Raw genomic sequence first — 23,548 nt, 5'->3', positions numbered from 1 at the left:
CCTGGGGCACAGGCCCGGCCGGCGGGGCAGCCTGACCCGCGCCCTCCACAGCACCGCACGGAGCCACACTCGTGTGGGAACCACCGCGGGTCGGGGCTGGTGGGAACCGAAGGGTAAATGACCAACGACAGAACCCGAGGGAATGGCAGGAAGATGTGACAGGGGAGGTTCAGGCTGGACATTAGGAAAAGGTTCTTCACCCAGAGGGTGGTGGAGCCCTGGAAGAGGCTCCCCAGGCAGGTGTCACAGCCCCAAGCCTGACAGTGTTCAAGAAGAGACTGGACAACACCCTCAGACACACGGTGCGAACTGTGGGGTTGTCATATGTAGGGCCAGGAGTTGGACTTGACCATGAGCCAGCACTGTGCCCTTGTGGCCAGGCAGGCCAATGGCATCCTGGGGTGTATTAGAATGGGGGTGGTTAGTAGGTCGAGAGGGGTCCTCCTTCCCCTCTACTCTGCCCTGGTGAGACCACACCTGGAATATTGTGTCCAGTTCTGGGCCCCTCAGTTCCAGAAGGGCAGGGAACTGCTGGAGAGAGTCCAGCACAGGGCAACAAAGATGATGAAGGGAGCGGAGCACCTCCCTTATGAGGAAAGGCTGAGGGAGCTGGGGCTCTTTAGTTTGGAGGAGACTGAGGGGTGACCTCATTAACGTTTATAAATATATAAAGGGTGAGTGTCATGAGGATGGAGCCAGGCTCTTTGCGGAGACAACTAATGACAGGACCAGGGGTAATGCGTTCAAACCGGAACCCAAGAGGTTCCACTTAAATTTGAGAAGAAACTTCTTCTCAGTGAGGGTGACAGAGCACTGGAACAGGCTGCCCAGGGAGGTTGTGGAGTCTCCTTCTCTGGAGACATTCAAAACCCGCCTGGACACATTCCTGTGTAACCTCATCTGGGTGTTCCTGCTCTGGCGGGGGGATTGGACTGGGTGATCTTTCGAGGTCCCATCCAATCCCCAACATTCTGTGATTTGATGATCCTTGTGGGTCCCTTCCAACTCCGGGCATTTAATGATTCTTCGGGCGAGCAGCGCAGCGGGGCCGCCCCCCTGACCCCGGCCGCCATTTCGGGCGAGCCCAACCCCGCCGCAGAGGGGCGCGCGTCCGAGCCAAGATGGCCGCCGGCCAACCCGCCCCGCCCCGCCCGGGCAAGCCCGGCCCCGCCCCGCCCCGCCCCGCCCCGCCTCGGATGCAGACGGGCGCGCACCGGAAGTGGTTCTCCCATGCCGGAAGTGCCGCGGTTCCGAGCGGCGGCCGGGCGGCGATGGCAGCGGCCCGGCAGTGGCGCGGCGGCCCGGCGGGCCCCTCCGCCTCCCGGCGCGGCGGCGCGGGCTGAGGGGAGCGGGCCGCCTGCCGCCGCCCTCCCGCTCCCTCCTTCTCCGCCGGAGGAAGGTAAGAGGCTGCCGGCGTCGGTGGAGGAGCCGCGGCGGGAGCAGTTCTCGCCCGGAGAGGAGCGCGGGTCCGGCGCTGGCGGGAGGGCTGGGCCCTGCGGGCGGCTTGCGCGGGCTGTTGGGGAGGAGAGCCCCGGGGCACCGCGGGGAGCGGCTCTGGTCCGCGTCGCGGTTGTTTCCGAACGCTGAAAGTGAACGGTGCGATTCGGAGAGGAAAATACTGAGAAAACTCCGAGCGTTATCGCTGCCTCCTTCAGTGTCACCTGGAGCTCGGGCTCCTTCTGGCCACTTCTGCGAGATAAGAGCGGGAAAAAAACGATGAGCTAATGTTTACCTTCTTAAAGCTACTGCAGTTTTAATAGTGCTTGTGCTTTTGATATGTGCATTCCTTTTAAAGATTTATTTTCTTAACTACTTGTTGGCCATCCCTAAAGTGGTTCAATAGCAAAAAAAATGAACAGTGACCTAGCTATTGGGTAACCATGGACTCTAGAATTTGAGTTTTTACCCAGTGGATTAACAGGTTCTTATACAAATTTTTAGTTTGTCCTACTAAAAGTATTAATTTGTTGTATTAAAGTGAAACACACTGTTGAGTTCTACAGAAGGATGTGCTGAACAACAAAGAGCTGTCACAGGCATCAAGTGGCGGCATTCTCAGGTATCTGCTGTCACTTTGTGTTTGACTCTTGTAGCCACTCTAAGTGCAGACCTGTGAGGGCCAGAACAAATTCTGCTTGGAGTCTGTCAGGGCAACACTGAGGGTTGTTGGGAACTCCATGAATCACATGGAGTGTTAGAGATTGGAAGGGACCTCGAAAGATCATCTAGCCCAGTCCCCCAAAACCAAGATTGCCAACCAGACAGATTAGTTGGGCCTTGGGAAAGAGGATTTAGAAAGCTGTAATGATTTTTTTATCAGTTGTGGTGAACTCTGACATACTTCCATTAATAGTTATGCATAAATCTGGATGCATAAATCATCCTTAAACAAACATTTGTGCCTGGTGTATTTTTTTAAAACAGAACTGCATAAATTGACCTTGTTCCTCTCTGACAAACGCTAGGAAAGGTAAAACCCCAACAGTCTGAATAAGTACATTTGTTAAGAGAACTATTTAGCCATCTGCCGTGAGGCAGGAGTTCTCCCTGCCCCGCCCAGGGGCTGTTATGGGGCAAGGTAGTGATGAGATCTTGGTATTAGGTGGAGGTGCTGCAGCTAGAGTGTTTGTGACCGATTTGAAGAGAGTTTCAAGTCAGCTAGACCTGTCAGCCAGCTGGAGATCTTCAAGCAGCTAAAATTGAGCCCCGTAATGTCTGTGGTGCTTCTTTTGAAAAGTGCTGTGTGGGTGCTGTCTGGTTTGTTCTGCATGGAGTCAGTCGCTGGTGCAGATGTTCAGCTCCTTTCCTCCAGAAGGCAGACGGCAGGTGTTCACACAGGCAGGGCAGAAACACAGTTGGGTGCAAGTAACATGCTTATAGTATCTTCACATGTGCAAATGGACACAAATACATACCTTTAGTACATATCTTCTCATGTTGAAATTGAAAACATCCTTTTATACGGTTCATAGATGGGCACTCAGCTAGAGCTTAGTAAAGTTGGATGTTGCTATGCTGCAAACAGTTAGTGATGAGTTTCTGTTACTGGCTGCCTACCAGTGTGTTTGTCTTGCAGATATCAAAGAACTTTACATACTTTATTTGTAGACAGTCTTGTATTATCCCCGCGCTGTGGCTAGAGACACTGAGGGCAGATATGGTCAGTAACTTGCCCAGTTCATGACTTCTGTTTTGTTCGTTCGGTGTTTGACTTTACCGTGGTATAACTTGGTAGCTGGCAGGCCCTGAACTGGCCAGGGCTATGGCTGGAACGTTGTATGTAATTACCATTAGCCTCTTGCTGGCATAGTAGTGTGGTTTTCCCTGATGTAGAGAGAACTCTGGTATTCAGAAATGGATATATGTGTGCTGGTTTTACTAGTGAATAATGAAAAGTTACAAAAAGTTACCTTATGAAAACCAAGCTTTATCTGTGTCACCTCTTTCTCCGAGCTGTACTGAATGTAGATGTTGCCTTTTGTTCCAGGTGCAGAGCATGGAGAATGATGAACTTCCGCCAGAGGATGGGCTGGATCGGTGTGGGGTTGTACTTGTTAGCAAGTGCTGCGGTTTTTTATTACGTCTTTGAAATCAATGAGACTTACAACAAACTTGCACTGGAGCACATTCAGCAACACCCCAAGGAACCACAGGAAGGAACCACATGGACGCACTCCTTAAAAGTACGACTGCTGTCCTTGCCTTTTTGGCTGTGGACTATAATATTTTTAATACCATATTTACAGATGTTCTTGTTCCTCTATTCCTGCACAAGAGCTGACCCCAAAACTGTTGGGTATTGCATCATTCCTATCTGCTTGGCTGTTATTTGCAATCGTCATCAAACATTTGTGAAGGCCTCTAATCAGATCAGTAGATTACAGCTGATTGACACTTAGCTCAATTTCTAGTTTCCATGGCTGTTTTGAAGCAATTGCGTACGCCTGATTTAATCACAAGACTGAAGTTCTGAGTGAAGGCTGTGAAGAGCCTTTTCTTTCAAACTATTAAGCAATGAAGAGAGTGACTGTTTTCTATTTAATAATTAAAAAAAAGTAATTTCAAATGTTTTTAAATATTGCTCTATCACAATAGCCGGAGTGGGAGAGCCCTATGTGACACTTGATGGAAGTATTCCTCATTTTGCCTTAATGATGCAAAATTGCAACATTGCATCTGAAATGTCCTGTGGGGAAATAAGTTTCTGGTCCATGACTTTACTCCTCTGTGCAAAAAAGTGATTTCCTATGTTTTCTCTTGGAGTAAAATCAATGAAAATATACTTCTTTTGTGGTAAATGTGAAAGGAAAAAAATCAGAATATGATTATAAAAGCTGCACTTAACACAATTCTTTGCTTTTTCTTTTTTTTTTAAGTAATCCATATCTACATCAGTGCTGGTTTTTAATGATTTTTTTTTTTTTTTTTTAGAAATAAATTTCAATATAAACACAGGAAGCAAAGAATAAAGTTTGTGCGAATGCTTACAGAGAAAAAGGCACTTTTATTTCTATGGTAGCGTGTTTTTTTCCAGGGAGTACAACAGTACCACATTGCAGTAGGCAGGCAGTGAGGAGCGGCACAGGCCTGGGGGCTGGTGCTTTAAACTCTTTCCTATGATGTTGAAAGCAGCTTGTGCTGTCACTGGCCTATACTCTGCACAAAACTTCATTTCTGTTTCCTTCTCCTATCACTAGAAATCTCTGATAAAATTACAAGTTATTGGAATTTACTATCAGTCTAATCTCACTCCAGACATGATGCAAAGCCATGTCCTGGGAGCACTGGTGTATTATGAAAAACTTTAAATTTTGGGAAACTTAACTGATATAGGTTGGGGAGATGCTACTAACAGGTTTTAAGACAGATAACCATGTTTCTTCCAGAAATTTGAAGAGGTAAGATACCTTCTTCGCATTCTTGCAAGGAATGCAAATTTCTTCAGTCATACTGAAATTCCACTGAGATTTCCTACTATAGTTTCAGCCTCTGTTTTTCAGGGCTATTTTGGCACAGTGTTTAATTCGAACTACTGGATTGTCTATTTTGAAATCAAATCTGTTCTTCTTGTCCCTTTTTGTTCTCAGAACACCTAATTTTTTGAGCCAGCCGCGGTGGAAGTAGCCTTCTGAATGTGAAAACAGTGCAGAATACACTCTTCAAAAGCACTAGACCAAAACCAATTACAAACAAAACTCCTCGAGTATAATTTCAGTTGTATGTGATTGTCGGTACCTGATCATCCCAAATGCTCATCCATTTCTGACTGCTTTAAGGGAATCCTGGAGAATATCAGCTTTCTCTTGCTTTGGAAAGAGAACACTATTTTCAGTGTCGCTATGTTTAAGCATCACGGTTACACCACCTGAAACTTTCTGTTTGCATTTGGAGATATTTTGAGACACTGGTTTCAAATGCCAGCATTGGTGCTAGGACCTGAAAACACAATGTAGCCTTTACACGAAGGTTGTAAGTTCTAAGTGCAATATGAAAAGGAGCATGCTGCCATCCTAATATGCTGGAGTAAGAATAAACTCTGACTTGTAGCATCTTTGGGAGTCAGAGCTTTTAAGTTGTGTTGTTTCCTAACTTTCAAAATCACCATCCTATTTATCTACAAAATAAAATCTTTTCAATATTTATAAACAGAACTCTGTTAATGCAGATACATATGACTTTTTTTTTCCCCTCTCCTGTGTTTGTTGCTAAATAGCAGTGCTGGCAGTGAGCTGCTGTAGCTTTTTCTTCTGTCCTTCCCTCAGTGTCTAAGTTTGGTTGATCTTTGTTGTTGTCATTTTATGCTTTGTGCCCCAATTACTTGCCTGCAGCCTGAAGTTTTGGGGCTGGCTGGATGAAACTGAATCCCTTTGTCATTTCTCCACCCTTGTGTAGCAGGGAGATACCTCTGGCTGGCCTCCATTTTTCACTTGATGCTGTATTTTTTTAAATGCTCCATTTTTAAATTGAGAAGTTTTGTTGTGTCTAGATGGAGTTATTTAAAGACCAACATAAGAGGAAGCATGATAGGGAGAACTGCCTAAGTTTCTGTTGTGCAGGCACATGGTCTTTAGTAAATTCATCCACGTGCCTGACGTGGTGAGCTGAGCTCTGGATGTGGAGCATGTGCTGGGCACAGTGGTGACTTGCGGAACTGAGGTTTGTGTTTGTACACTTTTCCATCAGAAGACTGTTATGGATTAAAGCAAGTATGAGATTTACAACTAACTACAGAAAGACACAGTCTCATTGAAGCAAATGGCATGTCTGTAAGGGTTTGAGCTTGAGGTGGAAAGCAGCAATGGAGAGAACTGGTATAAACTATTAACATAGTGCATAGGAATCCTAGACAATAGGAGCAGAAGAGAGAAGCTGGCTCTGCTGGTGCTTCCAGCATTTTTGGCACCAGTGGAACATCCACAGGCGAAGTCTTACTCACAGAATAACTGAAGCAAAGACTATCAAAATTAATGATTAAATAGTTGTTTGTTTTGTTTTGTTTTTTTTTTACTATAGCCTTTTAAAAGAGGTGATGAAATTACTTTAATCTTGATTATCCTGAAGACTTTTAGATTGTGTCAAAGCTGATTAGTCCTCAGTCACAGAAGATAACTACCTGGAACACAAATCGACATAATCTACGTGCTTGGGGAATAATCAAGCTCAAAAAAGTTTTACAACCTCTTTAAAGACTACGTACTTCTCAATTAGTTCTTGATCATAAATGACCGATAATGGCACAAATCTCTTTCTACAGCAGTGGTATTAATAAAATGTGAGACTAGCTTATACTAGAACTTGCTCATATAGACCTACTTGGTTCTTTTCTCTGAGTGGGCGGAAAAGATTAATTGCTACAACTTCCGCTTAGTGGGGGACGGGTATTTTTACTCATACTCTTTTTGACTAAAAATGAGTTAGCTCAGACCTGATCTTGAGCATCTTTCTAAAGCAGAAGATATAAAAATAGAGGCAGTAGTGAAGTCCTCAGAAGATTGTTAACCTCTACCAATCATTCCTCCAGCAATCATTCTGAGCTTTAATTTTCTGCCAAGAAAGTGAGTAGCTATAATGTAAGGCTGATTAATATTTCTCTCTCTGCCACCTACCCTTGATTTTCTTCTGTTGTGTTTGTGTCACAAGATAAAGATTTGTCAGTCTGCATGAGCATTGCTTACGGGCAGGCTGGGAGTTAGTTTCATGAGCTGCTCAACCTTCGCCTGGTAGTCCCTGCCTGAACTGACTCAGCTCTCCTTCAGGCTAGCCTTACGGTACAGGTTTCTTCTGGAAAGAAAGAATGAGCTACAGCCACAAGCAGGCACTTCTGCTCAACTCTCAGTCCTCAAAGCCCATGACTAGCCCAGCAAATTTTGGCTAGTGATTGTGCCCCAAACCAGTGCTCAGTTGTTTACACTGTAACCATATATTAAGCTCCAAGATGCATTAGCATGGCCTAACTGCCAGACTGCTGCATATTTTAGAGAGACTGATAATCTGTAGGACCTCATATATAAATTAACTTTTAAGCTAGAATGAGTAAGAATTACACAGGGGCTGCAATGAGTGAATCACATTCAAACCCTTTTAATGAAAATTATGAGAATGAATTTCTCTCCTAGGAACTAGGAAATGTCTTGCACTAGTAGACAATGCCCTGATTATCAGGCATAATGAGATTGCACTCTTTCCATCACAGAACCATCTGAGTGCCTAATAAGTATCATACTTGTGATTTTTAACTTTTATTTTTTAAAAACCACAGAATGTTGCAACCTGTTAAATGTCTCTATGAATTTAGCCTCAAAGCTGTTCAAACCAGCAAATTCAGTTTCAAAGCAGTAACAATAGAGTATGTCATGTAATCCCAGTCTATGTGAAGGAGACTGACTTCATAATTTTTGCTGTTCAGTTTCACAGCTACTCAAAGTAGCTGGTTCTCATCTAAATACAACCAAGAATTTAATTTAGTATCACTTCAGCTCTTTTAATTCAATAGAGACATTCTCCCCCATTATCAGTGAGGAAATTCATCTAGCCATTCATTACAGGCAAAAACTTGAGTGGTTGTTCTTGACCCAATGCTCACTGGTATCTTCTGGTGCTCAGGTGCAATGTGTTCCTGTGCCCAGGTTGACAGAAAAAAGTATCCCATTACTGGGGTATTACCTGCATTAGTAAAGTTGAGGTTTGTTACTTTGAACCAGGTTTTCAGCCCACGATGTTCCAGTGGACTATTTACACCAATTTTATGTATGTGTAAAGGCCACAAATTAATGCCTTATGTTAAATGTTGTTTTTTAGGCATCCCACAGTTGACACCATTGCTGGAGTGTTTAAGACTGTGGTCTGGAAGGGGCCAGGAAGAGGAAAACACTGCTCTTAGATGTAGCTCTACCGGCTTCCAAAGCTGCAGAACAGAGCTCATAAAAAATGCCATCACTTAGCACAGGTCACATGAAGGAGCCCTTCTGATATATTTATCAGGCTAGGGTTTTTTACTAAATGTTGCTGCTGCTATTTTGATAAGCCACTTCCTTCAATGCCACTTCCTTCAATAAATTATCTACCCTAAAACACTTTAAGCAGTTTATCACTTCAAGATTTTGCAGTGTGACAAGAGATCAGAACTAATCTTTGCACTTCTTTTCCCACCCTAAGCCCTCAGCAACTAAAGCTCCCTAGTCTTCAGTTGGCCTTTTTTCCTCAATTATGTCTCTGTTGTAGCTGCCAACAGGTGTGTGAATTTATTAGAATAAGAGTACATAAAGATGTCTAAAACATGTTTACTGGACCTCTTTTCCATCTCCTCTCCCCATTTCAAATGAATGCAGACAACTGTTCTCATAAAAATTCACCCATCATTTATTCCAATACTTTGTCCTCCATACACAAGTCTCAAGATTTGCTCAGTTTCCATAATACATGAACAAGCTGTGACAGCAGAACACATGAAAAAGAAAAAAAATGCTTTTCACACTATTAAGTCAGTTAATTTCTGCTAGAGAAAATTCTCCAGCTCCACAGTAAGCTGTGTGGAATGGCTATCAAGAGTGTTTTATGCCTGCTCACAGCACACACCAAACACTGGGAATTAAAGTAACATGTGGGAAGCATTGACAACTTTCCCCTTGCAGGAAACATCCGTTACCTTAATGATGTTCCACATGCTGTGTTATCACCAAAAGAAAGAACAAGCTGCCTTTGCAGAGGGATTGGGTAATGTTGATTTATACAGCCAAGAACTGCTACATATAATGTGCTTACAGGTGTTCCTCAAATATTTATGCTTTTTCCCCCCCCCAAATAAACTACAGCAACCAGTGTAGCACCCTATTTCCCCTAGTTTCTGCTCAAAGTTTTGTTTTCAGAAAGCATCCCTCCCTCCCCCCCAAAAAATCACCCTGCTCTTCTTTTTGTTATTTTTAGGTAATGTTGAGAGTTCTGCACAGAGAGAATATTAAGCTGTGATAGTGACTTTATTTGACTTGGCTATCAATGAGCCTAAAAATCAACCTGGATAAAATTTGTGATGGAAGAAAGTATATGAAGATTGACCGCTGCATGAAAAAAAAGAGGAAAAAAATTTTGGAAAAAACAGGCTTAACGCAGACAGCAGTTTTTGAGTCGTGGAACCTTAATTATTGAAGTCACACTGACTTGTCACTTCCCCAGCTGTCACCAAAAAATGACAAATTTTTGAAACCAAGATTTCCAACTCTTTCAATCTACTTTGTCTACGACCTTTTCCAGGCAAGTACTTGTTTGATGGGTGACTAAAATAAGCCTTTTAGATGACAGGCAAAAATAATCTTGCACTATAGGAGTGTACAGGACTCTCATAGGGCTGTTTAAGAACAGACGTGGTCCTACAGATGTTTTTTTAACTTTGCATACTATAGTGGTCTTCTATCGCTTTCTCTCCATATAAATAGAAGTTGTCTTGTGGCATTTTAAGATCACATCTGACAAAATAACTCTTTCCAGATTTTTTTTACTCTGAAAGTTTGTTTTAAGTCAAATGAAGACTCCAGTGGTACCCAACAATAGGATGAGGGGCAATGGGCACAGACTGAAGCACAGGAGGTTCTGTCTGAATATGAGAAGAAACTTCTTTACTTTGAGGGTGTCAGAGCACTGGAACAGGCTGCCCAGAGAGGCTGTGGAGTCTCCTCTGGAGACATTCAAAACCTGCCTGGACATATCCCTGTGCAATCTGCTCTGGGTGAACCTGCTTTAGTGGGTGAGTTGGACTAGATGATCTCCTGAAGTCCCTTCCAACCCCAACCATCCTGTGATTACATGAAATCTGGAGAAAGTCATTGAAAATATAGCGGTCAGAACACTTGTGAGAACTGTTTAATGTTTATCGACTAGTTTACTAAAAACTCTTGTCAGTGTCACATTGGTACCCCGTAACCAACACACCGCTAACACCGAGGCGTGTCTTTTCGTTAAGGTTTCCGTATTAAAATAGTGTCGGGACCAACATTTCAGTTTGAAGACACGAGCACAAGACACAGGCCCTGCCCGGCCAGGGCGGCCCGGCCCCGCCCGGGGACACTCACAGCCGGTGCGGCCGACAGGCCCGTTCCGGGCCCGGCCTCAGTCCCACCGCCGCCGTCAGGGCTGCTGAACCTTCGTCCGCTTCGGCGGCGGGTGTTCGGTGTTCGCGCTGGTGTCCATGTTGTCTTCGTCTTCATCCTCCTCATCCTCTTCCTCGTCGTCCTCATCCTCATCCTCGGCACAACCTGCCAGGGTTCAAGCGGGGGGCGGATGAGCGGCGCCCCAGGGCGGGCGGAGCCCCCGGCCGCGCTCCCGCCCCCACTCACCGCGGGTCCGTCCGCCGCCCGCCGCCTCTCGCTGCTCCTGCACCAGCGGCGCCAGCAGCTGCACCACCCGCTCCTGCAGCTCGGCCAGGCCCCGCCGCAGGCCGCGCAGCTGCCCGCTGAGCTCCCAGTCCGGCGGGTCGCTGCGCTCGGCCGGGCACGGCGGCGGCACCGGCACCCGCACCGAGCGCGTCTGCCCGCGGCCCCGCAGCTCCGCCACCAGCTCCATCCCGCCCCGCGCGGCCCGCCCGCCCGCGACCCCGCCCCCCGGTCACGTGAGGCGCGCGGTTCCGCTTCCGCTGAGGCGCCCCCTGGCGCCTCGGCCGTGTGCTTCCCGCCTCGGCTCGCGCTCGGCCTCGCGTCCCGGCGATGGAGGCGGCGGCGGAGGGCGTCGATCCCGGGAGCGGCTGCGGGGCCGGCGCGGAGGAGCCCGTGGTCTCCTTGGCGGAGGTGCTGGCGGAGAACGAGGAGCTGGAGAAGGAGGCGCGGGCCGTGCTGGGGGGCAGCGACCACGAGCGCTGCAGCTACTCCCAGGTGGGGGCGGGGCCGGGCGCCGCGGGGGGCGGGGCGGTGCCGGGGGGCGGGGCCAGGCGCCGCGAGGGGCGGGGCCGCCCGGCGACCCCCGTAACCTGCGCCGGTGTCGCCCCGCAGGGCGCGGTGAAGCGGCAGGCGCTGTACGCCTGCAGCACCTGCACGCCGCCCGGCGGGGAGCCGGCGGGGATCTGCCTGGCCTGCAGCTACGAGTGCCACGGCACGCACCGGCTGTTCGAGCTCTACACCAAGAGGTACGGCGGCGCGGGGGGCGGGGCGGGGCGGGGCGCGGGCCCGTCCCGACGGCGGGAAGCGCGCGCGCTGGCGGCGGGTGCGGGCGGCTCGAGCGCCCTCAGCCCGCGCGCCTCGCGGCTCCTCCCGCCGCCCCCGCAGCCCCGGGACGTGTGGGCCCCGCACGGGCTCCCGGCGGCTGGGCGAGCGGGGCGCCGGCTCCGACCGCACACCCGCGCGGCCAGGACCGAGCGCCGGGGGCTGCGGGCGCGGCGGTGCGAGGGGAGCCGGCCGGGGGATGTCCCAGAGCCTCCTCCGCTGTGTAACACGTTCCGGTGAGGGGGGACAACGTCCCCGTGTGGTGTCGGGTCGCTGAGGTTCCCGCGTTCCCCCGTTCGCGCGCAGCAGCAGCCCTGGTTAAGCGGGAGATCGGTCTCCTGCGCGGACCCCGCTTTGGAAACGCGCCCGTTCGCGCTCCCCTGTCCCAGCGCGCTCGCTCTGCTGCACACGCCGTGTGCGCTGAGGCCTCCCGGCAGCACCACCCGGGAGACAAGGCTGCAGGGCCAGACCCGCCCGTGCTGTTTTTTAAGTAGCTGCAAGAGGATTTGTATGGCTTCTAATAAACTGCTGGGAATTGTCGTGAACACCAAAAAAAGTGATGTGTGTTCAGTTAATAAAAAACCTGAAATGCTTCGTTTCTCTTTCCAGGAACTTCCGCTGTGACTGTGGAAATAGCAAGTTCAAAAATCTGCAGTGCAAGTTGCTCCCAGTAAGTTCAGACATAGGTTTCATACGCACAGGATCACAGTAACAGTCCCGGGAGGCTGGTGCTTTGCCTCAGCCAGTGCTGGCCCACATGATGCGTCTGCTTTTCCCAGCAAGTTAAACAAGGTGGGAGTGTTACAGCAGGAGATAAAATCGTTAAGGGACCAACGGGAAATGTTGCGAGGAGAGAGAAGGTTTGATCCTTGTCATCCAAGAATGCAGCAGCTCTACATCCATGGTCAGCATAATGCCAGGAACATGTGGTCCCTGCACTGATACCTCTTATTAGCTTCAAGAGAACCTTTTGGAGTGCAATTTTGCAGTTGCATTAAGGAAATTTAAGGCTGTGCTGCTGTCAAAGGGACAGTTCCCTCCCCTTCCTCATAGTAGCATTAGTGCCCTAATCTTTTTTGACGGGTTGCTACCAGAGCACACTAATGGGGTAATTTTTCACTATATTAACGCTTCTGTGGTTTCCTACTCAGTGAACTCGAGAGTCCAAAATTGGACTCGGCGAGTAGTTGGTAATGTTCTGGGAAGCAGCGGCAGAGGCTGCTTGGCTTTGCCTGCAGTGCCGCCCCCAGGGTAACAACAGTCCAAATGTACAAACAGCAAGAGGTTTTGTGCGTGCCTGTTTTATTCTGGCAGAATTGGGATGGACCCAGAGCGAGCCAGCCTGGGGCTGCAGTCCAGTGATCCCTACAGAGACAATTTTAAGATGTTACTGTTGCTCACTTGAGTCGATGAAATACATCACATGGCTGTTCCTTCTCCTCCAGTTCAGTGCAAAATCAGTTGTACAGGTTGAGTGACCTCCAGCATCCAGCCATTAATCTGTCTGACCTTAGGGATGCTGGGTGCTCATGTGGGCTGTTCTTCCTTTGTAGAAAGATAGGAAGGGTTTTGTGGTAACATCATCAGCGGTCACAGCTGCTTCTGCAGGGGCCAGCAGAGCGGTGGCTTTAGGCTGCAGCTACGTGCAGTTCTCAAGCGCTGTGGCTGCAGCTGTGTTAGCTGCTGTCTTTAAACAGGGTTACCTGTAATTCAGTTTCATTCTACGTGTTTTGTAATTTGGGTAATGTCTCTGTAGAGCGAGGCTTATATGACATGAGTTTAGTGGAAGCTCAGTGGGAACATTAAACAAGGTTGGGTTTGGATCACAGTCTGGATGCTTAAAAAAATGGAGGGGAAGGTGCACAATAAATGTACAGGCGTTGCTCTAATGGCAGGAGGCAGACGTGGCTGGTGATACATCATTTCAGGTTAGAGTAGCGTAACAAACACCACAGCTGCCATTTGTTACAAAGGCAGAAAGACTCAATGTTTTTCTTTCCTTTTGAACTTCAGTATTCCTCACGTGCCCAATCTGCTGCTCACTGTATAGCATAAGTGTCCGGATATCTTTCTTTTTGGATCTTCAAGCTGATGACTATAATGATTGCTTTTAGGAATTAAAGTGGAACAAGAATTAGCTTTTTTTATAGATTATACACCTTTTCCGTTTTTTGTTTTTCACTGCATTGCCTATTGAGATGTTTTCCCTTCCTCCTAGGAAAAGTGCAAGGTGAATTCAGGAAATAAGTATAATGACAATTTCTATGGATTATACTGCACTTGTAAAAGACCTTATCCTGATCCTGAAGATGAGGTAAGAAATACAAAAACTGTTAGTAATCATATATTGGTGGTATTTATGCAAAACATTGTGCAAAGGGCAGATCCCACTTTAAGAAGTCATAGGGTCCATATTGCTTTTGGTTGTCATGTGCTGTACAAAGTAATTACTCTTATCAGTTTTTCTTTAAATAGGAGAATACATTTGTATCTCAAAGACAGATGAGGAGGACAAACATTCATTTGGACAAAACACTGCTGGGCTCATCTTTGCTTTCCTGTCTCTAAAGTTACAGAGTTCCCTGGGGCTGGGGGAATGTTCTCGTTATCTTGAGAAATGTGGCAAACGCAGGATGAACACCTTGCACATGTTAGGAGAGAGCAGAATCTGCTTTCTTGTGCCTGCGACAGTGTTCTGACAAGGCCTCTGGGATGGGGAGAATCTGCCCGCTAGCACTTGCTTTAGCTTTCCTTCATGGCAGTCAGAGCACTTTGTCTGAAGTGTTAAAATACACCACTTGGTTTGCACAAGCAAACTTTTGTTTGCAGTCATATAGGTTAGGTGTTTTGAAGAATAAGGAAGGCACAAGCCTTTCAAATACAAAAAGGTATTTTGTAAAGGCACCTTGCTGAAGTTCACAGATAGCTAAACGTTTCTAAAGAAATCATTGATAATTGTTTCATAACAAAGCAGTTTGTACTGTACTGCATTGTGGGCAGTTAAGTTGGGACTCTTGCATTACTGTATAAACCTGATGATGTCATGAATATCAGTATCTTTCTTCTGCTGAGCTGCCTGTTAATTTCTGTTTATGGGAAGAAAGATACCGGTAGTGTATTAACTTTTATCAGCTCTTTTGCGTGAGAATGTCTTGCTCTACTGGGAAAACTGATTTTGTAATAACAAATGGGATTTCCCACAGTCTTGATAATATGCCAGATTACATATGCTGTTGGACTTCAGGGAAGCAAAGCGGCTAATGAAGCAGTAACTACTTATCCATGGCAGCTCCCTGTGGGTGAGCGAGGAGGGAGGCGCAGCTCGCTGGTGCAGCCTTTGCACAGCTCCTGAAAGATTCTGGAGGTTGCTGGTAATGCTAATTGTGTTATATGACCCTTCATCTAGATTCCAGATGAGATGATCCAATGCATAGTTTGCGAAGACTGGTTCCATGGAAGGGTAAGGAAACTATAAGTAGCAGAATTACCGTTTGCACAGAAGTAAGTTAGTATTGGTTAAGTTTGTGTGGTTATTAGTTGGCAGGCTTTGCTGCAGCTCTCAAAAGATTATTACATGAGCTCTAAGGCATTTCTTTTCATCCTGTGCAAAGGAATATTGAGAGTTTAACCTTGTGCTCCAGTCCAGAAAACCAAGGAGAAGTTCTACCCATTTGAAGGTTACCGCTGCAGAATAAAATAGCGGTTTTATAACTGTCTCTTTAACTGGAAATTTCTGATCACTGAGAGAAAGGCTCTTACTGAGGCACATCATTAGCAACTACCTGAATAGTTCTTCATTCAAAAGAAAGTTTTTAAAACTGTAATTCCTTTAAGGAGCAAGGAACAAACTGTGCTGTTGGTTCCTAATTACGGACTTCGGGGAAATCTTTAAAAAGCAGCTCAGCACTTCAGCGGGTGCCCTACTTAACGGGGAAGCATTAAGGATTCAGCCTCTCGTGCCTTGAAGGGCACAAGTGAAATTTTGTGTTTGAAGTTGCAGAATCAAAGAATAAGAAAAATAAAGAGATGTTTGGCTTCAATTATGTGTTCTGTAGGTAAACTATAGGATTCTTTTGTGTAAACGTACGTGTGAAGAATGTTATGCTGCGCACTGTGAGCTTTGCAAGAATGCTTTTCAAAAGAAAGCCGCTAAGTGCTTTTAATTGCCTAAATATTTCTCACCAGTTTATAGAGCTTTGAGATCTAATTCTTCTGAAGTTCAGTATGTGATTAATATGAAGACTTGCAATCTCTGACATATAAGGAAGCCATCATAGAAATTAATTTAAGAGTTTAGATGTGCAGTGTGCAAGAGGTATCTTCACTTGTCCTGTGTTTAGGACAGCTCAGAAGAATACTGTTTAAAAATGAGGTAAAGACAGGACTGAGATTTCTGGGTATGTAGGAGGCTTAAAGGGCTGTAGACAGAGAGAGGATTATTTCATCTTTTTGCTGGAATTTTTATCAGCTTTTTCCAGTCTTTAAGTTATACTGATAATCCCTGTAGAAAGTTGGCAGGGGTGTGTGGTTGTGCTGAAAATGTGATGGCAGTTGATGATTTTACTTCCTCTAAATCTGGCACTGAGTCTGTTCATTTGTAGCGGATGCTTCAGCACCACTTGCTTGTTTCTTTGTGACAGCATCTTGGTGCAGTTCCCCCTGAAAGCGGAGACTTCCATGAGATGGTTTGCCAGGCCTGCATGAGTCACTGCCATTTCCTGTGGGCTTATGCATCCCAATTAGCAGGTAAAGAAAATTAAGACATCTCAGCCAGTATTTTGTTTTGTGTATTCCCCATACGTGGTTGATTAATGACATAATACTGTTTAAGTGGTTGAAGAAATGATACTCGTTATATTGGACAATTGCCTCCAGCAGTGGAACATGCGGGGCTGCAGTAACTGTTCTGTAAAAAAAAAAAAGCAGTTCTTGTTCCTAAATCTTATTTCTGTGGTGCTCACTCATGTATTTTATCAAAGATGTGCTGGCGCATAGATAGATGAAGATTTAAGACTTGTCTCAAGGAACTGAATTTCTAAACTGGATCGAAGAATTGAAGAGGCTTCCTAAGGGAAGCAGTGGGGCCAGCAGCGGAGTCCAAGACACTCTGAGCAGCAAAGGGGGTGATGGAGCGACCTGAAATGAACACATAAAACCTTAATGTGAGCAGAGCTGGGGCTGTGCTCAGGAGACGTGTTCCCTGTCTGCTCTGTGGTCTCTGCGGGATCAGAAGGGCAGATGACTTGATTTCTGTGGAAAAAGCTGGTTTCACGCAGTCTCCTAAATGTTGGTTATATCAACTGGTGACTCACCTCTTATGTGCCAGAAATTTTAGATGGTAATTTTAAGGATTCGAAGCTGGCCTGTCAGGACTTCTTTTCCTTCTAATATAAATACAGTACAGAATGGGATTTTTTGTTTGTTTGGTTTTGGTTTTCTTCCTTCTAACTAGCTAAGTTACAGGGCACACGTTTGAACTGACATTAAAAGCAAAATGTGTTTTAAATAGGGAAGTGGTACGTGTAGTTAATCTGTCATGGAGTTTTTGGTGCGTATATCTGGAGAAAATGAAGGACTCCGACACAAAGTCAGCAAAAAAGTACTCAACAGCTGCTGAACCTGCCATGGCTGTCAAGAGGTGTTGAGAAGGACAGGCACCTTAGTACAGAACTATCTGAAATGGTGATGCCCTTTTCCCTCTCCTAGGGGTTGGGTTTGAGGAAGCAGAGTATTTTAGTATAGGAGCATGAGAGGTGAAGAACACTATGGCTAAACAGGGACCAGTTTCTTTGTATACCTGGGTCACTGTGTCTTTGGACAGCTGTAGAGCTGAGTATGAGGTGATATAGGTGCTCTTGGACACTGTGCTGTAAAGCAGAGAGAGCATCTGTGGTAGCCTGGACATTGTCTGGCACAGTATTTGCACTTACACATGTATGTATCTTCCAGTTCCTGCTTTGACCAAAGTGAACTCCCTTGAAGATGAAGGGATTGTCCTGAAGGTCGAAGAAAGTGAAGACCAGAAGAAAGAAATAAAAAAAGAAAGTGGAGTGGAACACCAAGAAACGAAGGAGGAAAAGCAAATGGAACAGTTGAATGAACCATCCACCAGCTCTGGGTCTGCCTGTCCGGAGGTAAAACGGACCTTCTTTTCTGTCTCGTACATCTGTGTGCTGATGGTGGGTGAAGCAAAGCCCACCTCCTTCTGCGTAGGTTCAGCGAAGAGGTAAATGCTTTCAGGCTGTTCCCACGTTCCTCTCCAGTCACTGACACGCGTGGAACACGCGTGTTGAAGTGGGTGACCAGGGTGTGACGTGTGTGTGCAGATGGGTGAGGTCTGTCCCTTCGTGTCAGCCGCCTGGCCTTGGCACGGCGGGGGCTTCCGAGGCTGCTCTAACACGGGGGTATTACGCACTGTAGCTGCATTTGCATGGTAGCCCAGCTCTGATTTCTTAAACACTTCTGGCTATTGCAGTAAATTTCTACAGAAATTTCCAGTGGAAACTGCTAGAACCGCATGAGAATCTTCCTGTGGATGAAATGGTAATATAGGTTGTTTGTAAAAATAAGTGTGTCTGAGAGAAAAGAAAAATCTTACGTAAGGAAGATGACATGCTGGAAAGAACAGAGTGTATTTGAAGTGACGTTTTTAGAGCACTGAACATTCTCATTTTAATTCAGGTAGTTACTAAGAGCGAGGAGCCAGTCTGCAAGCTGAAAGAACTCCAAAGCAAGCCATTTTTAAAAAAAGATACTGCCACCTTTTGGCCATCGAACTGGAGAAGCAAATTGTGCACCTGTGAAGACTGTTTGGTACGTTTTCATTCTTCGTTACCATAGTTGATGTGGGGGAGGCAGGGAGGAGCGACCAGACAATCTTTGTAGATAAAAATTTGTGTAAATGTTCTTACTCTGCATATAAACATCTAAAAAAACACCTTCACCCTGCATAAAGAAACATGCTGAATCCTTTGGGATTAATACAGCATGAGGGAGCTTCTAAACATTCGTATTTTCTTTGCTGCTTAAATCCAGTGTTGCTTTGGAAGTTATTATGAGATGTCTGAAATGCTGGGTACAAAATTTACTTTATTATTTTCATTGTTATTTGTGATACTGAACACAAAAAGGATTGGACAAGAGCAGCTCCATCTGAGAAGTTTTGTAATGTAAAAGGAAATTTTACTTCATTCTCCAGAAAATGTATTCAGAGCTCGAAGTCCAGTTCCTGACAGATGAATGTGACACTGTCTTGGCTTACGAAAATAAAGGTACCACTGACCAAGAAACAGAGAGGAGAGATCCTTTAATGGACACCCTTAACAGCATGAACAGAGTCCAGCAAGTAGAACTCATCTGTGGTAAATACAGCTTCTTTCTTAGAATCTGCCTTAACACTTGGAGTGAATGGTTCTCCTTAAGGGATGAGTATCGGGGTTTGCAGCTGGGGGGACGCTGGCCCAGCGCCCAGTGACAAGCTGGGACTTTGCACAGTGACCCGCGTGTGATTTTTGCAGCGGGAAGCTGGTGGCCGGGGCAGCCTCTTAATGAGCTGTTCTGATCCACTCACCGAACTTCTGTACGTTTCTCCAAAGATCACCTGGACAGATACGCAGGCTGCATGGGCTGCCCTGATAAACTGCTGGGCTTCTCGTGATTACCTGGACCTGCCTTTCTTTTGGTTGCTGTTATTTATAATCCAAACCTAGATTTCTCTCAAGTAAATCTACTGAATGACAAGAGGAAGTAGAACAAGTTGTCTTACTTAGCCCGTGTTAAACAAAAGCTGGATATCTTACTGTCTTTATTTTCTTTCACTTGCCTTCGCTTCTCCATGCAGAATACAACGATTTAAAGACAGAACTGACTGATTATCTCAGGAGATTTGCAGATGAGGGAACGGTAAGGCACAACTCGCAAAATTCACAGAATGTTTTCAAGTACCGTTGAGGGCTGGGTGTTGAATACAAGGATGCTGTGTTACATTTTTTTCACGTCTGTTGGAGTTGCTGGTACCACAGTGGGAATTAGAAATCTCCGATTTGATTGGAATTCACAGTAGCATTTCCTTAATGGCATTGTTGGGGGACAGCAGGGACTTTACAGAAATCTGTAAAATACTGAGAGCAGTTCCTAAGTGAAGCTTCTGTTGCTCTATTTAAAGTGTTTGGGGGGAAAAAAAAAGGTCTTAACCTTTATGTTTTTTCTTATATTAAATTAAACTCTCAGAGGAATAAGGACTGACTAAATGTTGGCAAACAGTCATGTCAGTTGTTTTCTGGAGAAATTTACATGCTGTTGTTAAGCAGCACATGCATTTTGTTGGCTTATAGGCTAAATTGTCACTCTTAGTTAGATTGTAATGACTCTGAAGTGAGCTGGTGAAAATCTTGCTTTGTGTTAGTTTTTCTGATGATAAAAGTGGCCAAACTCATTAAAAATACCATGAGGAGCTTTCCTCCATGGGCTTGTGCTGCCTTTGGGGAGCTCGTTTCCCTGTTTGCATTCTTTTATATCAGAATCTGGGCATTAATAACTTCCTTTGGGTACAATGGGAAAGCTGTTTTGCTCTGTCAGAGAGATTTCAGGGTGCTGGCTTTTGTATGCTTGTGTAGTACATGTGGGACGCATGCAAGAAAAAAAGATTGTTTAATTGAATTTTGGTACAACTTGGGTTTCATATTGCTTCCTGCAGGTGGTTAAAAGAGAAGACATTCAGCACTTCTTTGAAGAATTTCAGTCACGGAAAAGACGACGGACTAACAGGATGCAGTACTACTGCAGTTAGACGGAGAGGGTCTGGGTGTGAAAGGACAACTGGGAGAACGACAGTCAATGGCAAACAGAAGAGGCATCTTCAGTATTTGGCTTCTCACCAAAATCCAGCTGTCCAAGCAACATCTTCATTTTGTCTCATACTTCCTTTTCTTGTAGCGCCTAGAACGTGTTGTTAGCAGGTGCCCTGCGTGTGTGGGTTTGCCGGGAGGCTGCGCTCCCGCGCAGGCTGGCCGTGCTCCGGGGAGGGGTGGCGAGTTAGAAGAGCCACGAGCCGCCGTGCGCGTTCCCTTCAGTCTTTCCACCCGTGTTACTCGCAGTGCCTGTAGCTGTAGTTGTACTAACCCAGGCTGGGCTCCGCTTGTCCCTCTTGTGTCCCCCGCAGGCAAGGCGCACGCCCTGTGCTTTGCTCTTTTGCTTTACCCGGCTGTAGGGGCTCTTCCTCGGGGCACAGCAGCTCTAGCGACGGCTCCTGCACAAATCAAGTGTCAGGTCCCTGCGCAGAGGGCTCAGCACCCGGAAGGGAGCAGCCGGCACAGGTCACCACCCCGGCACTGGGGTCACAGCAGGGGAACCGAACCTCGCAGTGCTGCTGCCAGCCCCGAGCAGGGGAGCACTGAGAAAGCAGCGTCAGGCTTCATCAACACAACATTGTGTCTCGTTTTTATAAATTCAAAAACTACATTTCTAATATTGTACAGTGATGTTTTACATGCAAAAAAAGTCACAAACTTTATCTGCTCACTAGATTTATGAACAGTATCTAAGGGGAGGGACTAAGTTACAAATTAAGTGTGGAGAGGTTTTGTCACAGGCCTTCTCGTGTGCTTCAGTTTTAAAAATGAGCCTACTTCAAACACTGCAGCATCCTGGCATTTTGCTACAGTAAAAATCACGTGATCTTTTAATAATCACTGTGATAATCACAACAGATGTTTCACTGGCTTTGAAGAACCTACACTTGGCCACGATTAAATATTGACTTTTTGTAAGTTTCGATCCTAATATAGTTTTCTTTGCCCACAAACCCCAAAACATGCTTTAAGTTCTGATTTTTAATTCCTGCTTCATGTAGGTGGAGGATTTACCATGGGGTACTATTCTGCTTTCACATTAATGACTTTTGAGAAGAAAATGGGACTTCTATCATTCTCCTTATTGTTTCTGAGGGCTTTATTTACAAAAGCTAGTTGTAGTGTAGAGGCTCAGTTCATTGGTTTGTTTAATGCAAAATGACTAGTTGCTTTAAAATTTAACTCTGTGTATTGTATGTGCTTTTTTGTAGCAACTGTAACTGCTTATCTAATATCTAAAAATTAAAGAACTGTTCAATCTGTACTGTCTGTTCTGTTTGTATTTAAATGCTGCTGCTGTGTTTTGTTTCCACCCGCGATGCAGCCGCACAGAGCAGCGCATGGACGAGCCGTCAGTCCTGACCCAGGGGCCGGTGTCCCCTGTGCAGGGAGTTCAGGTGCAGAAGTGTTTTCAGAGCGTGTAATTTCCACAAGAAGGAGTTATTACAGCTACAATTCCTTTACAGCTACTTCAGTGCAGTTGTGCTTCTCCTAAAGGTGAAGAGGCATCCTCTCTGCTGTAAAGTTAGCAGACTCAGAAGAGCTCTGTTGAACAATGAACAGTGCGTCTGTCACAATAAATGTTAAATTTGTCTAGTTCAGGAAGCTGCTCCCAAAACTGATCTTCCTGGATGTGTGAATGAAGGCGTCAGTAATTAACATGAGACCATACAGTGCTCTCTCCCCACTCTTTGTCAGGACACAACCCACAGTATTTTGCTGTTGTCCACCACAGTGAGACTAGTCAAGATTTCCGGCTGCTGGATGATGCGTCCAGACTTGAGTCATCTCTCTGATGACATCTCTCTTGTTTGTGTGAGAGAGAACAAATGACTATTCAGCTGATAACTGGAACTGGGGAGGAGGGTGCTGGGTGCTCCGTGGGTGTCTGTCTAGTTGCTCTGCTGAGAAAATCAACACCTCCAGATCAAGGGCTACGTCCCTCTGCCTTGACTGCAAGTAACGAACAGTCAGTTCACTGAACTATTTCACTGGAGTGCTTTTCCTTTTTAATAAGCTGCTCGAACAGTGCCACTAATTTAGAATTCCTCTTTTTACACTGGTTTGTATCACATCCTTGATGTTCAAAGCATTATTGCACATTTTTTCCAGAAGGAACAGCAGTCTGTTTAAGAGCCTTTACTGCCAGAGGGCACCTTACGGTGTGCATTAAGCCGCTCTGTTCCCCCGCCATCGCTCACGGCCAGTTTGGAACAGCAGCACGGTGGGCTCAGCAGCAGCGCTGCCAACAGGCAGCTGGAATAAGTCACACAAGCAAGTTCTATACAAGCCATTTATTTGAAATGCCAACTATACGTAGGATAAAGTCAGTGTTACATGCTTCTCAGCAACAGTAGAAAAATAGAACCAGTGAAAACCTTTTTACAACTGTAATGGTACTCAAAAGAGAAATGTATTGTTTTACAATGCATCACACAAGACTAGAATTCAAGTTTGGAGGTACCTAAATAAAAATACTATTTTTTTTAAAAAACACTATGTACAATTGAAGCGTAAACAAGTTTTACAAAGTACTGGTTATGCAGGTTGTAGAAAAAACACTTGCATAGGACATGAAGTCAGTTTAAGAAAGTTTTCTGAGCCTTTAGCATCGAAGGCACTTGACTTTATACTAGTAACAACACAAGGACAAGAAACAAAACCGTCCTGCTGCAGAGGGCAGGGCTCCCTCTGGCAGCACAGAGAACTACACAAACCCCAAATACACGTGTACAATTTTCTCTCTCAGCTGTTCCCTGCGTTCGGCAGAGCTCAGCACCACCTCTACCATAGAAGCACAGAATTATTAGATGAACAAACAGTGCTCCAAGCAGCATGAGTATTCCTAAAAAATAAAAAACACACCAAAAAAAAAAAAAACAAACCCCAAAACCCCAAAACAAATGAACAAAAAAACCAAACCTCACACCCAAAGAAAACAAACAAACCACAAACCCAACCAACCCCTGCCCCCCCCTGCTCCCCTAATCCCACCAAGCCTGAAGCAAAGAAACC

At 45.8% G+C, this 23,548-nt stretch overlaps 3 protein-coding genes across 3 annotated transcripts; 2 read left to right on the top strand and 1 right to left on the bottom strand.

Moving 5' to 3' along the window:
• Window positions 1-1,240: 1,240 nt before the first annotated feature.
• Window positions 1,241-4,593, top strand: LYSET (lysosomal enzyme trafficking factor). The gene is made up of 2 exons (XM_080345889.1): window positions 1,241-1,399; window positions 3,488-4,593. The coding sequence occupies exon 2, from the start codon at window positions 3,504-3,506 to the stop codon at window positions 3,897-3,899; it is 396 nt and encodes a 131-aa protein (XP_080202015.1). The 5' UTR covers window positions 1,241-1,399; window positions 3,488-3,503; the 3' UTR covers window positions 3,900-4,593.
• Window positions 4,594-9,402: 4,809 nt separating this feature from the next.
• Window positions 9,403-11,121, bottom strand: GON7 (GON7 subunit of KEOPS complex). The gene is made up of 2 exons (XM_080346035.1): window positions 10,827-11,121; window positions 9,403-10,745 (listed from the first exon to the last, which is right to left on the bottom strand). Exons 1-2 carry the CDS (start codon window positions 11,050-11,052, stop codon window positions 10,618-10,620), a joined length of 354 nt encoding a protein of 117 aa, XP_080202161.1. The 5' UTR covers window positions 11,053-11,121; the 3' UTR covers window positions 9,403-10,617.
• Window positions 11,122-11,139: 18 nt separating this feature from the next.
• UBR7 (ubiquitin protein ligase E3 component n-recognin 7) lies at window positions 11,140-21,797 on the top strand. Its single transcript, XM_080346034.1, has 11 exons — window positions 11,140-11,357; window positions 11,475-11,608; window positions 12,294-12,354; window positions 13,903-13,998; window positions 15,091-15,144; window positions 16,325-16,430; window positions 17,634-17,818; window positions 18,366-18,497; window positions 18,883-19,045; window positions 19,525-19,586; window positions 20,380-21,797. Exons 1-11 carry the CDS (start codon window positions 11,193-11,195, stop codon window positions 20,470-20,472), a joined length of 1,251 nt encoding a protein of 416 aa, XP_080202160.1. The 5' UTR covers window positions 11,140-11,192; the 3' UTR covers window positions 20,473-21,797.
• The last annotated feature ends 1,751 nt before the right edge of the window (window positions 21,798-23,548 follow it).

Source organism: Nesoenas mayeri, assembly GCF_963082525.1.
Source record: "Nesoenas mayeri genome assembly, chromosome: 5".
Taxonomy (NCBI): Eukaryota; Metazoa; Chordata; class Aves; order Columbiformes; family Columbidae; genus Nesoenas; species Nesoenas mayeri.
The sequence above is the reverse complement of the archived record's forward strand: the minus strand, read 5'-3'. Positions and strand labels throughout refer to the sequence as shown.

Bases quoted from the DNA above. Each gene is read 5' to 3' on its own strand.
- LYSET (XM_080345889.1), top strand. From the start codon at position 3,504: ATGATGAACTTCCGCCAGAGGATGGGCTGGATCGGTGTGGGGTTGTAC.
- GON7 (XM_080346035.1), bottom strand. From the start codon at position 11,052: ATGGAGCTGGTGGCGGAGCTGCGGGGCCGCGGGCAGACGCGCTCGGTG. The intron at 10,746-10,826 runs GTGAGTGGGGGC...GAACCCTGGCAG, and splicing joins GGGCGGCGGACGGACCCGCG to GTTGTGCCGAGGATGAGGAT.
- UBR7 (XM_080346034.1), top strand. From the start codon at position 11,193: ATGGAGGCGGCGGCGGAGGGCGTCGATCCCGGGAGCGGCTGCGGGGCC. The intron at 11,609-12,293 runs GTACGGCGGCGC...TTCTCTTTCCAG, and splicing joins TTCGAGCTCTACACCAAGAG to GAACTTCCGCTGTGACTGTG. The intron at 16,431-17,633 runs GTAAAGAAAATT...TGTATCTTCCAG, and splicing joins TTATGCATCCCAATTAGCAG to TTCCTGCTTTGACCAAAGTG.